Below are 20,734 nucleotides of genomic sequence, written 5' to 3'. Positions count from 1 at the left end.
ACGAATGAGTGAAAAGACAGCAGCGTTCCACAGAAAAACTCTGAGAAGATCAGAGAACAGCCAAATGTTGATGTTAATTAATGAAAATGATTGCTGGGTGAACAGTGCAGCGTTCTATCTCACTACAGCTTCCTTACACATTTTTAACATATTTTCCTTGCATCATTTCAAGTCATTCTGTAGGTGATGGTGTATGATTTTGATGCCCGTCCATACAACAATGAAAGGGGACCAGGGAGGGTGGTCTTCCCAGCCAGAAATGAGTGATGTCACTCTTGACGAATGCAATGCAATTTTGTGGGGAAGTTTTTTATCTAAGTAAATCAATCCTTTGCGTTAACTCTGTCAGAGCTCTGGCAATAGCAATATCTTCTGGTAAAGACATGGCAATGTTCATTGTTTCCTACATAAAGAAACTCAGTCTGGTGAGGAATGTGCAGTAGGACCATATTTTTTACCAGTGAGAATTGACTCAGCTCTATCCTATGGGTAGTACTTGCATCTTGAAACACCCCCTGCCTCTGCAGCCATGCGGTATGCTGAGATCAGTAGTATCTGTCACTGAGGAAAGTGAGGTATAAACACCAGAGTTTGTGAAGCTCTGGTGCTGGGTGCCAGGATGATTCCAAACTTAGGGCCAGGGGTCACTGGCAAGAGGAAATATTCTGCAAACAGCAAACCCACTATTTCCTCTGCTGCCTCTGAACCCTTTATTCCAATCTCTCTGTTTCAGTGTCCTTCTACAGGGAGTGACATAGGAGACAGCTCCAATATGTCACCAATACCATCACTAACGTGGCCACCTGCCTTTTCTACTGAGGTTTTATACAGAGCAACACAACTCTAAGAAAGGATTCCTCACCTTACATCACTCTCCTCCCTGTCCTGCAACACGGGGACCCGACTGCTTGTGCCCCACGAGGCAACATGCCTTGCAAAGGAAAAAGCTGACAATGGAAGCTGGTGATCTTCCAGTGGCTGGGGAATAACTTCCCAGTTTAACTCTTTGGTATTGTTTATCAAACAGTAATTGATGAATCTGCTGCAACAAATAGGTGGAAATTCTGCTTGGCTGAAACAAAACACCGCACCTTAAATGGATATTAATGCACAGTCTAGCCTCTTCTGTGGTCTTCATGCACACGGCTCCTGCTCCTCTCACTAGGTTTAGACGCTAACAAAGGAGGAGTGACGCAAGCGGCCAGACTGCAGGTTAAAAGTAGCCCCTTGCTCCCTGCTACTGCACTCTACAGAGTGAGGTAAAAGCCAGGCAGAAAACCCAGATCCAGGTCAGTCTAGAGCATTACTTCCCAAAACTGTCAGACAGAGAACTGGGGTTTTAATTTAGGCCCATCCCTAGGTGAAAGCTGGTAAATATGTCATGAGTGCAGGCGACAAGCAAGGGGGGACCAAGCTGTGTTTATCACAGTTAAACATATGAACTGACACCAAACCCATAATGAACTCCAGTGTTGTCTGCCAGCAGCAATGAGATGCAAATTCAGTGAATAAGATCAAAAGGTTGCCAAACAGATTTTCATGCAGGATGGAAATACTCATACCTTCAAACCCCAGGGGAGTTGGGTCACTCTTTATTTCATGTCTCTTGACTTTAACTGCAGGAACAAGGGGACCTGTGTGAAGTTTGCATAGTCACAAGGCTGTAAATATTGTTAAAGGAGAAACTTGCTTTCCCATTACTTGGAAACACTACCCGCCTAAAACTTTCCGTTTCACCCAGAAAAATGACCAACCCCTAAATTTTAAGTGGTGAAGATAAACATTTCTGTGATGTTGATAGAGATCGGGCCTCTTTTTGCAAAAGACCTGAAGACATAGTAAATGTATCTGCTTCCCATCAGGTTTTACAGGTGTTTTTTCCCATGCTTGTCCAGGAGATGGCACTAACACAGGTAGACTTACAATCTCAGCTTTCTGCCCATAAGGCTGGCAGGCAAGAGCCCGCAAAAGCCAACATTTCTGCCCGACAGAAGCGGAGGGCAACCATCACAGGTCCACATACAATGCTTCTCCTGTGTCCTGACTCCACATGTGGAGGACTGGATATGTGACAGAGCTGAACTGTTAGCAGTGAGGATCGGTACGCAGCAGTATGCAGTAGCCTTGAATGAGATGATCCAAACACCCTGGCTAGACCTGCATTTGGCTAATGCTGAGACAAGACTCAGGCTTCAGTTCTTTTGTCATCTGAAATATTTTCTTAAAGCAGATGCTGTAAATAAAACACCTAATTGAAAAGCACTGGTTTTGTTTTCTAGCTTTTAAAATCATTACAAAAGTAGTTTTCTCAGCATCGCAAACAAATGCCAATGGTCTTGTGCTAAACAGGATCCTAGGACAAGATTTTTTTTTTTTATATAAAATGGTGATAAAGTTTGAATGTCATTGTAATCCACACATGCCGTCTTCAGTAAACCATGCTAAAGGACAACCCTTGGTTGCCCGTTCTCTTTCTACACATGTGCTTCTTTCTGTTCCCCAGCTTAGGAAATCAATATTAGGAAATAATTCAGTCTTCCCATAACCTAGTAACTGACCATGTATTTTTGAAGCTGTTGCCAAGGGCAGCAAGCTTTAAGAACCTCTTCTCCAGTGCTATGCCCATCATTTCCATGTAGAGATGCTGTAGTGCTATGGTCTAGAGAGGCTGGCAAAGAAACATTGTAGGTAGTGGTAATATCGCATTCTCCCTCTGCCAATAAACCCCACCGCACTATCATTTCATGATACCCTGGAAGTAGGCCATTTCAGATACCTGTTGTTTCATTTCACAGTCAAGGATACGGTTCATATCCTTCACAACTGTTTAGAATGCACTACATCAAGTACTGTGCAACCTTCTTCCTGACAAATATATAGCAAAGGCTTTTATACAAATTAATTCGGCCAATTTTCCTTTTATTTTGGTTTGTGAATTGCCCCGCAAATCTTAAACTTGCAAATCAGTTCCTCCACTTCATTCCAGGAGCTGCCAAAGGACAATATATTCAGAATTTGATGTAAGACCATATGCTCTGTTTTCAAAAGTAACTCTGACATGTAGGCATAGGTGCCTACAATCCTACTAATTTTCAACACAACCAGTTTGTGCAAATGCATGGGTTGCTTTTGAGTTTAAATGCAGGCACTAGTGCAATAACTTAAAGTAAATTTTGTAGAAGCACCTTTTCTCAAAATATTTACAGCTCAATAATAAAACTTTCATAAGTTCTCACATGAATTACATAGAGTTCAGTGGATTCTGAGCACCTAACTCCCTTACACATGTCTGAAAATTTCCTTGCAAACATAACTTCTAATGAAAACTGTGATTATGCTAAATATTCTTAGGACTGGCATCTATTGCTACTCCATTTTTGGCTTGATTTCAGGCTTTCTTACCACCTGATGCCTGCTACACAATGAAGAGATTCTCTCCTCTTGAAAGCAAAATTCTTAAACAGCTTTAGGGAAATGGAGAAATAATTTCTATTGAATTTCAGTTAATCCAAACAGGAGAGAAATTGGAAACCTAACCCCACATCAGCCAAAAAGTAATCCAGCTTCCATGGAAACCAGCACCACTGCTTGAAGCCTATTACAGAGAAACTGAGAAGAGTCATTATATATGCTGGCAGCACACCTCGATATACATTCAAAATGTCTTGGCCTGCCTCCCTGCAGGTGTTATACTGGTCCTGACTCTTCTTCTACCGGAACCTCCTGCATTTATAAAAATTGAGCCTGATGTTCTGACTCTGTGAACAGCATTTGGCAGTAAACGTATCAGTCAGCCGGAAGGGAGAAGGGTAGCTAAGCAAGCAGCATAACAGTACCTTTGGTCACCGCAGAAGCATTAACTGTGGTGCTGATGGAGGAGGCTAGGGAAAAACGACGGGTAACTTCTCTTTCCTTACATTCTGGATCTGGGAGAACAGAGAGATGCAATGCAGGGCAGGATTAGAGGTTAATAAGCACTGAGGGTAAAAGATGTCCAAAGCAAAGCAGCAGCTGGAAAAGGGCAAATAAACAGCAGGTTGCTACTCTAAAACAGCCAGGAAAAATACCCTCAACAAAGTTAATAGCACAGAAAAGAGTTTATATGAACAGATTTTTTCAAAGCAATTCCAGTTACACCAATTTTAATACTTCAGAAGGGAGACTTATGCCAATTAACGTTTTAGCAACCAGCCAGTCTAAGTACAGCTACAAAACGCAGCAAGATTAGCACGATGGTTAGAATGGGGTGTGTGCGTCTACAGATGAGGTTTGGATTATTTTAGACACTGAACTTCTTGTTTGGTGATGACTGACCAGAAATACACTGAAAAACAAACATGAATGGTTTGGAGTTCACATTTGGCATTTTTAGGAGTTAACTGTGTGAACGCCTGAAAACATTCTCTGAGCCTTCATCCTTTCTGGTGCAAATCAGCTTGGAGAAAGTGAAGACAACAGAGATTTTTTTGTTTACTGTAATTTGGATCCTGCCTTTTCTCGAAGTCCACTCAGGAATGAAGACACAACTTCCTCAGATTTCACTGTGAGATGTGAGTAGCATTTTTGACTCAAAGTATTTCAAAAACAGATCAGAGGTCTAAATGAACTGTCTGCTGCCTTCAGAGAGCACATGATGTTTCAAAACACGTTGAGGTCATTACACAGCTCTCAAGAGATTGTGTCTTCACATCTATGAGCACATCAATACACTTCTTGCACCAATCAGCAACAGCAGCACCACTTGGGAGAAAATACTGCTTGCTGACAAATATTTCAGGATTAACTTTTTAGTCTATTCTGCTGAAAACACTCTATGCACATGTGCTGCATTACTCAAGTGAGTATTTCCATTCAGACATGAGTAAAGCTGTACATATGCTTCATATCTCAGTTTCAGTAAGATACTTGACCACCTAACTCTACCAGGACACAACCTCTGTTGAAAGCGGTATTAGAAATGGCTTTAAATATTCTGTTGAAGGTTTACAGATCTTCAAAACTATTTGTGATTTTCATGTTTTGATTTTCTTAAATATCAAAGAAATATTTATGTAAAAAAAAATCGTTGTTTCTATTCTCACTGAAAAATTTCCTGGGATGGGTGAAGAGTTATTTCACACACAACTCTCTGTGGCACATGCTTATATGCTTTACTGAATCTTAGCCCAGATGTTCCCAGATGGTGCCTGTGTCTCAGAAGGACCTTTCTATTCCAATCGCCTCTTCTTTCTTATAATCTCTATCTTCTTTTTTCTCTCCTCCACCCCCCCCAAGTTAACTAGCATACAGAACTAGAGCAAAAGACCAAAATAAGTTACAGGTGATTTTTATATTTCAGGCTTAAATATCCCATGCAGAGCTGTACTACTGTGACAATTTCCTTGCCAGGGATCTTAAAATTATCTTTCCCATTCCTCATCTTCACGTTTCCTTATTTCAGTCACACAACATTTCTGTTTACTTTGTTTTTTCCATATTCCTGCCTAGTAAATGTCACATTCACTGTATGTTTCCAGTGGATCAGAATTTAGAGTGACTGCTTAAACTACAATTCCTATAATGTTTTATTATGCCAAAACATCAGGAAACCATATTAGCTCCTTAAAATCTCAGTGCAATTTTAACTGTAGATTGGATACTGTAAAAAGTCTGTAAATTCTGTATTGGCCAATGCACTTCTTTATCAATTTACTCATAAAAGCACAAATATTCAAGTACATCCTTATTCATACCTCCTAAAAGGCTGAAGAAAAAAATGAGAGGTTAAACTCTGCTCTCAGTAATAATGACAATGGAATGACTCCACATTTAGACTGCTGAAACTGCCTTATTAAAATACAAAGGAAGTTTCACTTTATAACTGTGGTGTAGGGCTACGTTTACACCCCATCATGCAGCTCTTAGAGACCCTGTGCCAACTCCAAGGAATGTAAGCTTGGCTCTGCAAACCAGGACAGCTAATGCCGACCCAAGGTGGGGAGATGCAGAGTGCTATGAGTGTGGGCTTTCACGCGCTTCCGTGTCAGTTCTGGTATGGCTGCCTTGGGGTCTCTGCACTGATGTGCAGGATGGTAAAGTTTCTCCTCCAGACACCAGCATTTCTTTGCCCAAAACACCAAGGTGCTTATATACATTTTCTACCCCATCATACCCAGCCTGGGCAGACAGTTCAGCAATGCTTTGAGCAGCCATGCTCTGCTGCCAGTTGACATCTATCAGGCAATCTTGTTTTCCCCCTAGTTAGTCTTGTTATTTTATTGTTTAAACCTTCCCTTTTTATGTTTTTGGAACATGAACAGACACAGTGGATCTGAACCAAACTATGCTCAGCTCAGTATGCCACCTCCTGCCGTGGCCAGTAATGAATCCCTAGACAACAGGGTCAAGAGCAGGACAAGCTCTTAGCGCAGTAACTTCCCTGTCACCTTCTCACAGCTTCCGATCGGCCTTAACAGCCAGTCTGTATAGTGCTAACACAGCTTTGCATCATCCCTGCCTACAGAAATGACCACGCTCTGCAAAATCATCCAGGCTATTTGCCAGCTGGTTTCCTTTAGGCCAGGACCAGATTAGCAACTGAACAGCACAAGACAGTGGAGTGGGACATTGTGTAATGGAGGTGTTTCACAGGAATTTCAAGTAACCAGACCCAGCAAGTCTCTGAGCTGAGAGTGCATACAGCTTAGGAGGGGTATGAACTCTTCTGAACTTGTGCTTTGCTGTCTGGATCATGGATTGACTGAATAAAATGCAAGACATTTCACATGACAAGAAAAATCCAGAAACAAGAAGACGACAAGAAGATAATAGAGCAAAAGAGGCCCAAACCAAAACTACGGATCCAAACTCACCCTAATTACTGCATTTCTGAAATCTGTATTTTGTAATTGATTTCCCCAAGCCACAGGATATGAAAACCACTCCCTTTTTTGTATTCAGAACATTGAACTGGTTTGTCCATCTTGGATCTTACTACCAAGCGCAGCCTTAGCCTTGCAGCCAGAATCTTATGGCTGCTCTGGCTATTGGTGTATTCTCATCTACTTTATAACATTGTAATTTTTATTCTTTCACCTTACTTCTTCCTCCTTCGATGCTCACCTTCTAACCCTTTGTCTCACAGAAGAAATATAGTTTATCAGAAGAAAAAAATCATATAAAAACAACAAAAAGAGTAATTACATTATCTTTTCAGAAAGCAATTGCAAACAGTCATTCAATTTCATTTCTATTCACATTTCTTTCTTTCCTCTAAAGTCTCTTCCTTGTACAGCCATCGCAGGGACATGGAGTGTTCTCTACTCATGGATATTGAGTTTCTTCTAAACATTTGCACACAAAGACTCAGAACACACCATTTTACAGTTTCACACAACATAATAAAGTAGAAATGGCAATAAACCCCAGATCTTCTGAATTCCAGTTCCTCAGTGTAACCACTAGGCCATGGCTGAGCAACATTTGGAGAAAGAAAAAAAAAATAAAAAAGGTCCAACCAATGAACAATTTGACACATAAAATCCTCATGTAGCTCAACACAATGATACCCTTCCCTTCAAGCCAGTAAACTGCTGAAAGAAGTTAGGTTGGTTGTTTAAAACATGTTCACACTTTGGCCCTTGGGAAAGACTGGAAATAAACATTACTTTCACTATGCACCAGTAAAAGATCCAACCAGTCAACACAAAGGTTGCATTGCCGACACTGCCATGGGAGCAATTTTTGGTAACAGCATCTTTGAGAAGAGGAGCCATACGTGTGTATCAGACCGGAGAATTTTGGTGAGATGCGGCAGCACTTTAGGTAACAGTGATGGACGGCACTATGGGATGGAGAGAACATTGTGGGAGTGCAGGAGACAGATGGCCAGAGACCAAATGCTGCATGGGATGATTTTACCTTTGGGTGGAGCTCTGCGGTTGGAAAGACCTTGCAATGTGAATCGCTTTCTAGCAAGCGCTGTGCGCTCAAGGTTAAGGCTGGTGGAAGCATCAACTAGGAGAGAGAGGGAAAGGGAAAAGAAATAAGGAAGGAAGGGTCAGCTGTTCAGCTTATGGGAAAGGAAAGGTTAGCACTGGATGACAACTTAAAATAAATAAATAAATTTTGATTCAGTTCGAGCCTGAGCAAGAGCTAATCACATAGAAAGGTGACATGAGGTCAGGGTGACTAAGCCAGCTGAGCCAAACTGAGCCCCTGGGTTGAATTTGGCTCACTGAGTTTTGATGGAGAACAACAAAACAAAACCAAAGAAAACCAGGTGAAAGGATGTAGCTCTCATCAAAGGAAAATACAGTTTAGCAGCAAGCTCATTAAAAAGGATCTAGTGCCTTTTACTATGAAAACACATCATTGTGGTTGGTACAGCAAGGTTGCAGGAAGAAATAAGAGAAGAAGCCTTGCAGTGTAGGACATATACAGACAGCAAGTGTTGCAAGCAGTCCCACTTCTGCTATCCAGTACTAGCACTGAAGTGTCTGCCATCATCAGCTCTGTGGCTGATTCAGTCTCAGCCTTACCTGCTGAAGTTTTCTAACAGCCTCCAAAGCTGGCATATAGTCATGAATTTGATCTCATGATTTACTGGGACATAAGGAGTGCCATGCCAGCAACGCTTACTTGCCAGGCTCCTACATGAGTAAGTCAGCCACACCACCTGACAGGTGCCTTTATAAAGATAAGTCACAGACAGATCTAGGTCCTGAGACTCTGGTTTTGAAAAATACTGTTACTTGCATTGCAGGAAAGAGGTGGACCTAGATCAAACCTCCAGACCCATGTGTGGCACACAGAAGGTTTATGGCAAAGGAGCAGGAGAAAAGCCATGTGTTCGCTGCCTGGTTCTGTGCCTTAGGATTGAACCACTAGCTTTCTCCTGGTCTTTATTTCATGCACCGCCAAGTGAAATTGATTAGAGGCACAAACGAAAACCAGAAGTACAAAGGGAACATGAGGAGACAGTGAATCCACGCAGATGGACAAGCAACAAACAGACAAGCTGTGCTTCCAAAGAAAAGCACATCCCATCGCTTCCTGATTTGCAGCCAAGATAATCCAGGATCTCAGGTGCCTGCATGCATAGGTGGGTGTGAGAGGAACAGATTTTAACAATGCAGAAGTACGATGTCGGTGTCATTCATTCAGCTCCTTCCAGGCAGTGGCCTGATGCCCTCTTTGGGCCAGGCAGGTGCATCTGGTGAGCAACTGCTAGCAAGTGGCCGTTTCAGCTGTGGGGCTGCCCACAGGTGCACTGAGAAGCACTTGACTTTCAGACTGCCTGTGTTGGCTGCTCCCGCTGCCAAGCAATCTTTGTAAAGATACTGTAGCTTATAAAGAATCCAGAACCCAGTGTATGAAATATATTTACCTTCTGTTTGCATAGAGGGAAAAAAAAAAAATCTATAGTATTTGATTATCACAGAGTCATGCAGCAAGTACAATAGCGCATGTGTATAGGGGGAAAGTTTATATGCTAGTTCTTCAGCTACGCAATTATACCACTTCACTGACAGACCCCTTAGGATTTCACAAGTTCCCACAGGTTCCCAGCACCAGCCCATCATTAGAGACTGGTCTCTAAAGACATGTCTCCACTTGAGGTATTTCAAACCTTTTCCTTCATTCTGCAGGTATACCAAATAACCCTGGAAACCATTTCCAAACATAATAAGGACTAGGTCCTGATGGGGAACAGGTTGAACATGAGCCTGCAATGTGTACTTGCGGCAAAGGCGGCCAACAGCATCCTGCGTTGCATTAGGCAGAGTCTTGCCAGGAGGTCTAGGGAGGTGATGCTTCCCCTATACTCGGCACAAGTGAGACAAACCTGGGCTGCTGTGACCTGTCTTCCCCAGTACAAGAGAGACGTGGACATACTTAAGTGAATTCAGCAAAAGGCCATGAGGATGATTAAGGGATTACAGTAGCTGACATGAGGAGAGAGTGGGAAAGCTCGGATTGTTCAGCTTGGAGAAGGAAAGGCTCAAGGGGATCTTATCAATGTATATAAATTCCTGATGGGAGCAAGTAAAGAAGATGGAGCAAGATGCTTGTCAGTGGAGCCCAGTGACAGGATGGGAGGCAATGGGCACAAATTGACATACAGGAAATTCCATTTTGAAATACTAAAAACTTTTTTTTTGTACTGTCAAGGTGATTAAAGACTGGGACAGCATCCCCAAGGCAGTTGTGGAGTTTCCACCCTTGGAGATATTCAGAACCCAACTGGACACAGTCCTAAGCAACTTGCTGCAATCGGCCCGGCTTTGAGCAGGGCAGTTAGACTAAGTGATCTCAAGAGGATCCCTGCAGGACTCAGCTCCCATATAGCTTCAAGTCAGTGAATCTACCAACCCGGTCCACACAAAATACTGTTTTATATGTAGGTAACCCAGTCACAGGCACTTATCCATAAGAATAACGAAACTGAAATAGCTTGCCTCTAGTGCCCTCCCCCTCTGCACTATAGAAAGAAAACAATATTTTAAAACAATCTGCGTTCAGAGTAATTACATGGCTATTGGGAGTATTGCAGTCAGTAGGTGGCACAGAAGAGACAGTTTTGGCAGAGAAGCAGGCCCCATGCCGCTGGTGTACCCAGAGTAGCATGGCCATGCCCTCCCCAGAGGACTGCAGCCCCTGCGGAGCCCCAGCTAGAGGCTCTGGTGCCTCACAGGGACACAAATTAAAGTTTTGGTGGGACATCTAGAGCCGGATAGCTCTTCCGCTGGTTCTCTGCACAAGCGTGTTTTGCAGCCCAGGAGGCAGACGCACGCCCTGAGGCCCAGCAAGAGAGGTGACTCGGCTCTGCTCTGCATCTGCAGAGCGGCCACAGAGCAGAGGTTGAGGAGGCTTCTCAGCTGAGCTAGCAGGAGAGCCCCGAGGAACGCATCATGGGAAAGCAAAAGGCAAAAAAAAGGGCATACAGCATGATCCCAGTTCCCACACTCTAAGTTGGAGCAGTTAAAACACAGCAATAATTTTCCTAGAATTTTTTTTTTTAATAGGGTTTATGAATTTCAAATGAAAGGCTGCTATTCAACTTTATTTTTAAAAAAGAAATTTTTACTGAAGGAGGTGTTTAATTAATAAAATTGGATTTTTTAATGAAGAATCCATAACTATCTCCCCCACATGAAAACTTATTGCAATGAAAACTTTTGGTAAATAGCCTATTTTTCAAAATAAAAAAAACTCAACTTTTTTTACCGTCTCAACTTATAAAGGGTCTTGCTGTTACTTTAAGCCTGATTTGGACATCTATCTCTTCTTTTAAGACCTCATAATTTTATTTTTTGTATTATATGGAAAAGTCATTGCTTTAATGTTTCAAACTACTACCTAAAAGAGAAACTGATGCTGAAGGATTTTCTGCTCCTGCTACTGCCAGATATCATTCAGTTGCTTTTTAGTGTTCTTTTTAACCTACATCATACAGAATACATCTATTGTATTTATGGCTTCAAATAATGGAGGGAGTTTCAAAGATCACGTGTGCATTTATTTACTATATGCTAGAGGGGAACCTATCCATAGAGGAGGCAAAAACATCTCTTCCATATAAAGCAAGGACATCCTGTTAGCAAAGTCCATTGACAATCTTAAATATGGCTAGAAACCAACTTAGCCAGGATATAGAAGGTTAAAATACACGTACTATCCCCCCAAAATTCTGGGTTTTAAAAAAAAAAAACCACAAGTTGTATAAAGAGTGCTGTAATGCATCAAAGCTCAGACTTAAAAATCCTAAACTGGTAACCCTTTTCAGTGTTCAAGAAGATTCGCGGTACAGTCACTCAGCTTCGTAGCATCAGGTTGTTTTTTTTTTGACGTTGGTTGGGTTTAAACAATATACATTTAAAAGTATCATCATCAAACTCTAGAAATGAGTGTGCAAACATAAAAATATTATCCTTTGGAAGCAAAAAGCTCTGTGTCAGAACCCCTACCTCTCTTTTGTCTGGAGCTGGGACTGGAATTCCTGTTTTTATTGTTAGATGCTTCCACATTTGATGTCTCAGATTTGTTTTCATATATACTTGATGACTTTCTGCTATACCTTTGGACAAAAGAAATACAAAGGTGGTTACATTCCTGCTTAATACCTAACTGAGCACTAAGCATTCTTTCTTACCCTCAGACATGGAAGCCTAAGGAATAAAAGGCAGGTCTTAAAATTGTGTGTACTATAAATTCTGCACCTGTGTAGGCAGGTATGGTGGAAAAAGCCATTCTAGCCCCCACCTCCTTTCCACACCACTCAGTAAAGGATGTCATTAGTGAGAGCTGAGAAGGGGAAAATGGAGGAATGAACTGGTTAAGTCTGCACAAGCTCTTTTGCAAGATTTGGAAGGAAGGGGTAGGAAACCAGGTTAGAAAAGAGGACCCCAGTTTTCCATCCTTTGCAGCATAAGTATATTTGACCCCAGGAGAGAAATGGGTACTGGATGGTCACACAGAGGTCATACCATGCGTAGAGGAACATATGGATCCCACTGGCTCCAGGATCTCCCAACGTCTGTTTCTTCTGCTCTTTGAAAACGTGAATCCAAGTGGGATATCCCTATCTAGGGCCAAACCACAGACAAGGGGATCCATCTGGCCAGATTTGCACAGGTACCAGCCTTGCCATCTGTAATGGGAGTGACCCCCCTGCCCCAGGTTTGTAGGGCATTTGAGCTGCAAGATTTTCTTATGGTTCTTATCCTCATTGTTTTGCACATGTCTGGTGATTTAATGTGAATGTTTGACTGTTATCCTTGGCAGACTGAATGTTCCACACATTTTGTTATATCTGCACACCTGAAATACTCTTTCCCAAAATGCTTATTATTAACATGTATCAGCAACTACATTGCTGTTTAAAATTAACATCTGAAATGTTATACTTAACATTCATAGGGTTTGTCCTGCTGTAAAGGGAAGGTCCAAGGTATCATAAAAAACTTAAAAACATTTGGAATACTAGAGATGTGTGAATACCTTTTGTAACTATGAGGCAGCCTGGGCTCATTGCTTTGTATTTGAACCTCTGACCTATTTCTGATGGAACCTTAGAGGTCTCTGTTACCTCCTGTACTAAATCAAAATGTGATTTTGCAGCCTGATGTCAGGTACAAAATGGAGCTCAAAAACGTGGGAACACATCCAAAGCACACTCACATTTCCTTATTCTTTTTCCTCTATTCCTTCCCAGCTAGGCTGAGATAACTGTGAAACATGCAGCTGACAGAGTTAAAGATTTACAGATGTGAGAAAGACACCAAGAAAACACACAAGATTCTCTGAAACACCATGTACAGTAAAACTCCAAGTGTTTGTATATTGATGTGCACAGTATATTTTTATATGGACTGAATCAGCCATTTCCAAGAAAGCAGATAGTTAAACAGTTAGAACAATAGTCTATTTAAGTTTCATATGTTTAAACGGATTAGAAAACAATAGAAAGAGATAATTTCATTATCACTGAAATGCAGCAGCCACCTCTTGAGAGAGATACAGCAGCAATAGATACCATGGTGCATCTCATTTTAGCATTAAACACAGAAGCTCTGGGGAAGAATTTACAGAGAGAATTTAAATAGATTGACCAGGATTTAGGGACATTCAATAACTGCCTGTATTAAGCGCACTGGCTCTAAGTGTCTCTTTTGGAGACACCTCAGCTCCAGTCCTGAGTCAGCCCAGCCCTGCCTATCTCATGAGATTGCAGCCCCAAGTGCTGTGATGGCATATAAACAAGTGAAGGAGATAGTCTTTGTCATTGAACAGGCTCAGGGATGGGAGAGTGTCCTGCAAACAGACTTCCCCGGTGTCACAGTACAGGTTTGACAATTCTCAATAAATAATAGAGTCACTGTTACACATGGCAACCCAGGAGAGGGTGTCGATTGGTTAGATAAAACATCAATATTTAATAAGCCTCCAACCACTGGCAGAGCACTGATGATACTGGTTGCTCTGTAACTATCTATCACTGGCTTACTTATAGCGCCTTTTGCAACTGGGGCTGCTTAGGCACGTCAGTGATAAACATAGACTATGCCCATGCGGGTGGCTATCACAAAGTCTAGCTTCTTCCTTCCCCTCCTTGCCTCTACCAGGCATCTGAAAACAGGCTGCAGAAGAGGTTCCACAGTCTGAGAATTCTGGGTGCCCTATTTGTCAGCCAGAGCAAAGCCACCTTGTGCTGCAATTCGCCTGTCCTTGCTTCTCTCCAAGGCATGTATTACAGAGGATCAAGGTGGCCTCAGTTTATAATAGCCAATAGGAAACTCTGTACTTGTTCCATTCCTGAAAGCCCAGGGCTTTATTCTTTCATGAAGACTTACCATATTCTTCCTGACCCTATAATAACCCAGCATTTGGAGCAGAAGCATCCAGCATCTCCTTCTTTGGCATAGTTGGCACAGTGAGGACAAGAAGCACTTCATTTTTCCTTTGGTTTAATCCACTCCAGGACAAATAGCTAATCACATGGCCTTTCTTCCTGGAGTTAATTAATTTTCTGTTGACATGTTTTAGCTATAATTTCTGCTCTGAAAGTTCTTACTTTAAGAGCTTTATAAGAGGAACATACATCTGGATTGATCTGAAACATTTTTGTGATTGCATTTCATATTTCACTGGAATAATTTTCTCCTATTCCCAAGGTAGTTCTGCTGAAAGATTTTCACCCTTAAACCTTAAACAAAGGAATAGTAACAAAGCCTAGAGAAAATATGGTGCAGGATTAATAGCACTGCATCTGTTTAAAATTTCTTGCACTGAGTTGTACAGCTCTCAAAGGCTAGCTGTGTTACCGGGGATCTCTTGGTTTCATTGATCCTGCTAAAATTTTACAGTGATATCCCATGCCAACTTTCATTCAACTTGCCCAGCAATTGGGTCATTACAAAAATTTGCTGACAGCTCCATTTGACATCCTGGAAATGTTCCAAAACATTTTGTCTAAACTTGAGTTAATCTGGAGCATAGTTCTTTTCGAAGACCAAATTATCATCTTTCAAATGAACTCTGCATTGTGATTTTTAGTTTCCCAATAAGCAAATCCTTTATCTGCATTTACATGTCTCTAAAGAATTTGAAGACAATCAAGTAAGTTCATACCCACAAAGCTAAACTCAGAAAACTAAGAACTTATGTACTGCAAAAGCACAAAGGCAAGACAAAACATGGCCCTGATATGCCATGATGGCTGTGGTTACCTGCTTGCATTGGAGGAATCCATTGGTGCATGGTATACACTCTCAGTGATTCTCTGGTGCAGTTGACTTGCTTCTGTTAAAGAAAAAGTAAGAAGAAATTGCTCCAAATTGTATAAGTTGCTTCCTTGTTTGCACAGAAGGTGGGAGAGAGAGAGCGAGAAATAGGAGATATTTTTGACTGCTGCTGCAATCAAAATAGAATACTCACACTTGAAGAGAAAGTCATATGGTGATCTTACAGGCTGAAAACTTAGCTCACCCAAACAGCTCTTCTACCCATATTTTTCAGTGCAGGAGAAATTTCTTCCCCTATCACCTTCTCTTTCCTCTGTACGTCTTCCTAGCTCACTGCACAACTTGGATCTAGGGAATGGACATACTGGCATTTTTCCCAGAATACAATACAAATTTTGTGGCTCGCAGCTTTTTCTGGATTTAGCAACACATGTACATCCATCCTTTTACACATGCAGCCATCTAGTAGAAAATAACCCCATCCCGCTGAAGAATGCTTTTGCTCAGCATCCTGGACAAACAGCAATAATAAAATGTTACTCAGATGCCATTTATTCACTTTTCTTGTGTAGCTGCAAGGTAGCAACAGACTCATGTCCAGTAACTGCTGAGTGGGGAAAGTTGATAAGAAAGATGCTGACAACCTGGTTTTTGGGGCCAGGAAAGTCGGACACTGAGAAGTGGGGAGGCAGCGGAAGGAGCTGCTTTCAAACTCTCACACTGCTGAGATCCTGGAGCTATTTCACTCTGGAAGAAGATGAAGCTCCAGTCAATGAAAGGAGAACAGATGAAGGGACAGGGGCAGCACTGGAAGATGAGTGTCTTTTGTGAGTGGGAGTGCTGGGAGAAAGGAGCACTCTGGGTGGGCAGTCAGAAGTACCTCCATTCCTGGTTTTGGCAACTGATTCACAGCCTTGCACAAATCTCTTAAGGTGCATTAATAATTCCTTTGCCTACACAAGACAATTATGCTCTCTGGGACTGACAGATCAAGGTATTAACCCAAAGCCTTGTTAGCATGCCATGCTCGCTGCAGTATATGAAAGGGATTGTATACACACTGAGTGTTTGGACACTAATGACCCATATGTTAAACTATTTATTGCATACCTTTGGCCACCTTCTTTATCCTTTACTCACTCACTCATCTCAGCTGGTTCCTTCCAACATTCCAACCCCCTGTGCAGCTCCTAACAACAGTAATTAAAAACATCCCAGATAAACAAACGTCTCCCTATTCCTTCTGTCATTACAATGCACAGTTGGAGAAATATCCAGTATTGGATTAAGCTTGAATTAAGGCCTTCTCTTTCATTAGTCATTAGAAATAGAAACAACTACATGAAAACCACGGGACAAAGCATTTGCTTCCTGGCATCGGTGTTGTAATAAGGGCTTTGATTCATACGATCATTTGGGAAAAGGCAATGGGAGAGTTGCAATAGCCTATAAGATACAATTTCTGCACTCTGGACACTGTTCTGCTGGATTTACAATGAAGGAAAGCTTGACTTTGCTCATAGAGTAGGATGAAAGTCATCCTTGGATGTTCTCAAGACCAGCCTGGATAAAGTCTTGAGTAACCTGGTTTGACCAATAACTGACTCTGCTTTGAGCAGGACATTAGACTATGATGTCCTGAGGTCCCTTGAAACCTGAAATATTCTAGGATCCTATGATCGTAAGACAAAACAATACAGAATGTCAAAATATAAGTTTTCAAAAACTTTCAGTCTTGATTCCTGCATAGTTTTCTCTGGAAAACACATAGTAACTCTAGCATATAGGCCTTGTATGCTACAAAGATTTCATGAATGCTCATCTGGGTGACATAAAAGCTTCATTTTCTTTGCCTAGAAACACACATGGAAGATTAGCGCACTCTCCCAAACAACAAACTCGTTTTCTCCATCAGCTACTCTCCTCTTTTGTGGTAGCCTAAGTGAAGACAGCTTTTATACTTCAGAACTAAATATTACAAACCATATCAGAGAGTCCCTATATCAAGTCCTGAAACTGCACTGATAAGAATCTTGAGTTCTTTCCTCAGCAGTTCCTGCTGAACTGACCACAGTGAAATTCATAATGAAAAGGAGAAAGGATGAAGACAAGAATAGTAATGAAACACTTAAGTGGTAAGCACTGTAAATAAGTATGTTGTTATGGGTTGGATTAAATTGCTGAGGCGCACAGTTTTTTCCCTCTACTTAAGGAGGTTATATGAGTTCATTGTCTTTGTGAAGCAGACAATTAAAATAAAGATGACCTCTGAAGTTAAAGCACAGGCACAGGTTTTCACCTAAGACAAAGTCTGCTTAGGATTCTGAAGTATGTGGGTGGAGAGGCCTTGCTTTGAAGAGAGGTGCATGTATGAGAGAAGCAGAAAATTATAGGTCAAGGTGAGAAGCAATAACAGGGCCCAGGAAAATTCTTTACTGGACATAGCTACGGTTTCTTTCGTCCTAAGAGTGCCTGAAAAATGTCTTCTAGGATTCTGTACATTCTTGTTCATAAATAAGATAGTATCTCAAAGCTTTCATCACTATGTTCTTTTACTAGCTAGAATAACCTAACTTAATTTTGTCTGTCTTTGGTTCAATATCTTACATAAAAAAGGGTGCCATTATTTTAGGTACTTATGAGGCTTCAGTCATTCGTGTGTTGAGCGTGTCACAAATCACCTTGATAGTGACATCTCTGTGAGAGAGGGAAATGTCATTATCATAGAATCATAGAATCATTAAGGTTGGAAAAGACCTCTAAGACCATCAAGTCCAACCGTCAGCCCAACACCCCCCGGTCTCCTAAACCATGTCCTGAACTGCCAAGTCTACATGTTTCTTTTTAACACCTCCAAGGATGGTAACTCCCCCACCTCTCTGGGCAGCCTGTGCCAATGCCTAACAACCCTTTCAGCAAAGAAATTTTTCCTCATATCCAATCTAAACCTCCCCCAATATAAACGAGAGGCCGTTTCCTCTCATCCTATCACTCATTTCAACTGCCCCTTTCAGGCAGCTGCAGAGAGCGAGAAGGTCTCCCCTCAGCCTCCCCTTCTCCAGGCTAAACCCCCCCAGCTCCCTCAGCCGCTCCCCAGCACACTTGTGCTCCAGACCCTGCCCCAGCCCCGCTGCCCTTCTCTGGACACGCTCCAGCCCCTCAAGGGCCTTCTTGTCCCGAGGGGCCCAAACCTGAGCCCAGCATTCGAGGTGGGGCCTCACCAGGGCCGAGCACAGGGGCCCCATCCCTGCCCGGCTCCTGCTGGCCACACCAGTGCTGACACAAGCCCGGGGGCTGGTGGCCTCCTTGGCCACCTGGGCACTGCTGGCTCATGCCCAGCCGGCTGTCAGCCAGCACCCCCAGGGCCTTCTCCGCCGGGCGCTTCCCAGCCCCTCTACCCCAGGCCTGGAGCGTTGCCTGGGGTTGGTGTGACCCAAGGGCAGGACCCGGCCCTTGGCCTTGTTGAATCTCATACCGTTGGCCTCGGCCCATCGATCCAGCCTGTCCTGGTCGCTCTGCAGAGCCTTCCTGCCCTCGAGCAGATCAACACTCCTGCCCGATTTGGTGTCATCTGCAAACTGGCTGAGGGTGCACTCAATCCCCTCATCCAGATCATTTATAAAGATATTAAACAAGACTGGCCCCCACACTGAGCCCTGGGGAGCCCCGCTTATGACCGGCCGCCAGCTGGATTCAACTCCATTCACCACAAATCTCTGGGCTCAGCTATCCAGCCAGTTTTTTACCCAAAGAATACACCTGTCTAAGCCATGACAGGGACATCACCGAGATAAAAAGATGGGATAACTGACTGATATTTGAAACATAAGGTGGGTGACTAGATTTCAAATAAAAACCCTCAAAAACCACACAAAGCAAAACAAACAATAGGACGGAGAGGAACAGTTGCTGTGTCTGGTCATGTATGTAGAAGGAGATCTTTTGTGTCAGGTCTCGTGAGAAGGCACAGAGTGAAGACTGGCACCCCATCTCCTGACATGCTGATGTAAATGGATGTTTCTAGGGTAGCGTCTTGAGAGGGAGAACAGAGGAAAATCACGTTTCTCAGACTAACTGTGAATGGAATAATTGTTCATGCCATTTCTAAAGTTCTAAGAAATTTTCTTTGATTGGAACAAGTGTTTAATCCCAGCAATGCTGCAACCACTCAACTGATCCTTGCACAGAAAATCTGTTCTTGCTGATTTCACTGGCGGTATTGGACAGCACTGTACCTCATCCCAGCTCCATCCACACAGCTGCAGAAGGAAGGCAACATTACCAGATCTTGCTCTGTGTCCTACCTCTACATGCTTCCAGTTGGCCTGTCAGGACTTTGCGAATCTCTGAAATCCAGGTGTTTTTCAGCTCAACTGAAGATGCCTGAGAACACAAGAGGAAAAGGCAAAGCAGATCTATGTAAAGCATGCTGCCAATCACTTGGCTGCCCCGACCTACTTTTGCTCTCAATTTTTCCAAGGAATGGATCACTGTGGCAAGCTTTGAGCAAAGCAGAGGATGGTCTTCAAAACTGAAAAGTTGCCGTGAATCTTAGGTCCTGTCCTTGCCTTTCTGTCCAGCCTTCCAACTAGTTGTCCACTAATTTGGTTTCCGCTTTTACCCAAAGTCATGACCATTTTCAGAGTGATAAATTGGTAATTTCAGTGCCAACACAACAAAGCTTCCAGTGGTTTACTTCCAGTGGTTCAGGACAGTGAAAGTCACAAAACTGAAAACTTTCTTTAGAACAATTCAATTGAAAGGAAGTATAGTCGTTGGAAAAAAACAGATTGTTTTTACCTGAATGATATAGACCTCTTCTCTGCCATTATACCAGATCTCAAACTTCTTGTTATCACCTTTTACATTTTCTGTAATGCCCACAGTGCTCATCTGTTTCAAAATAGAAAAGAAGCAGCTGGAATCCAGAAAACATCAATAGTCTTTAAACCCTTTATCCTCTGTGAATAATTTTTAAAAGGCTGCATTCACTTCTGCACCTTAGGAAGTCATTAAAAGTAAAATTCACAACACATTATTTCTCAACATCCAATTTATCATTCGTCTTTTTGATTGTTACAGGAAAAACTTTTAAAAAGCGCTCAAAAGTAACACAAGCTAATGTCTGATCATGAGTTTTTCATTTGCATTTTAGCTTGAACCGTGGGTCAGTTTTCAACCCTATCCTGGCTCTTGTCCACCTATACAAATCTTCAGTTTGAGGAAGATGGTATTTTCAACTTGCCATGATTGACCTGTTGAGGTGGGAGAGGAAGAGGGGTGGAACAGGGCTTTGTGAGATTTAACAACTCATCTGCAAATCCAGACAAACAAAAAATTTCATATAATTTCAGGAAAATTAAAAAAAAAAAAAAGAGGTGAGCAAGGAACTAAGTGCCTAACTAGGCAAGATGAACAAGTAACCGAATAAAATAATTCTATATTTCTTAAATGATAGATACTTAGCCACAAGTTTGAAGTCCAGCTGTTACTATACTTACCAGCTTCCC

The 20,734-nt window shown here is 42.2% G+C and overlaps 1 protein-coding gene across 1 annotated transcript in view; it reads right to left on the bottom strand.

Moving 5' to 3' along the window:
• The window catches only part of MCF2L2 (MCF.2 cell line derived transforming sequence-like 2), a 191,270-nt gene that overhangs the window by 5,644 nt on the left and 164,892 nt on the right, over window positions 1-20,734 (bottom strand). The window contains exons 24-30 of the mRNA XM_075098389.1: window positions 20,025-20,117; window positions 19,529-19,607; window positions 15,210-15,282; window positions 11,949-12,058; window positions 7,900-7,995; window positions 3,837-3,926; window positions 1,563-1,634 (exon numbers count right to left, since the gene is read on the bottom strand). Coding sequence (XP_074954490.1) covers window positions 1,563-1,634; window positions 3,837-3,926; window positions 7,900-7,995; window positions 11,949-12,058; window positions 15,210-15,282; window positions 19,529-19,607; window positions 20,025-20,117 — 613 coding nt within the window. The remainder of the gene's footprint in view (window positions 1-1,562; window positions 1,635-3,836; window positions 3,927-7,899; window positions 7,996-11,948; window positions 12,059-15,209; window positions 15,283-19,528; window positions 19,608-20,024; window positions 20,118-20,734) is intronic.

This window comes from Phalacrocorax aristotelis, chromosome 7 (genome assembly GCF_949628215.1).
Source record: "Phalacrocorax aristotelis chromosome 7, bGulAri2.1, whole genome shotgun sequence".
NCBI classification, from domain to species: Eukaryota; Metazoa; Chordata; class Aves; order Suliformes; family Phalacrocoracidae; genus Phalacrocorax; species Phalacrocorax aristotelis.
This window is presented reverse-complemented; position numbering and strand designations above follow the sequence as displayed.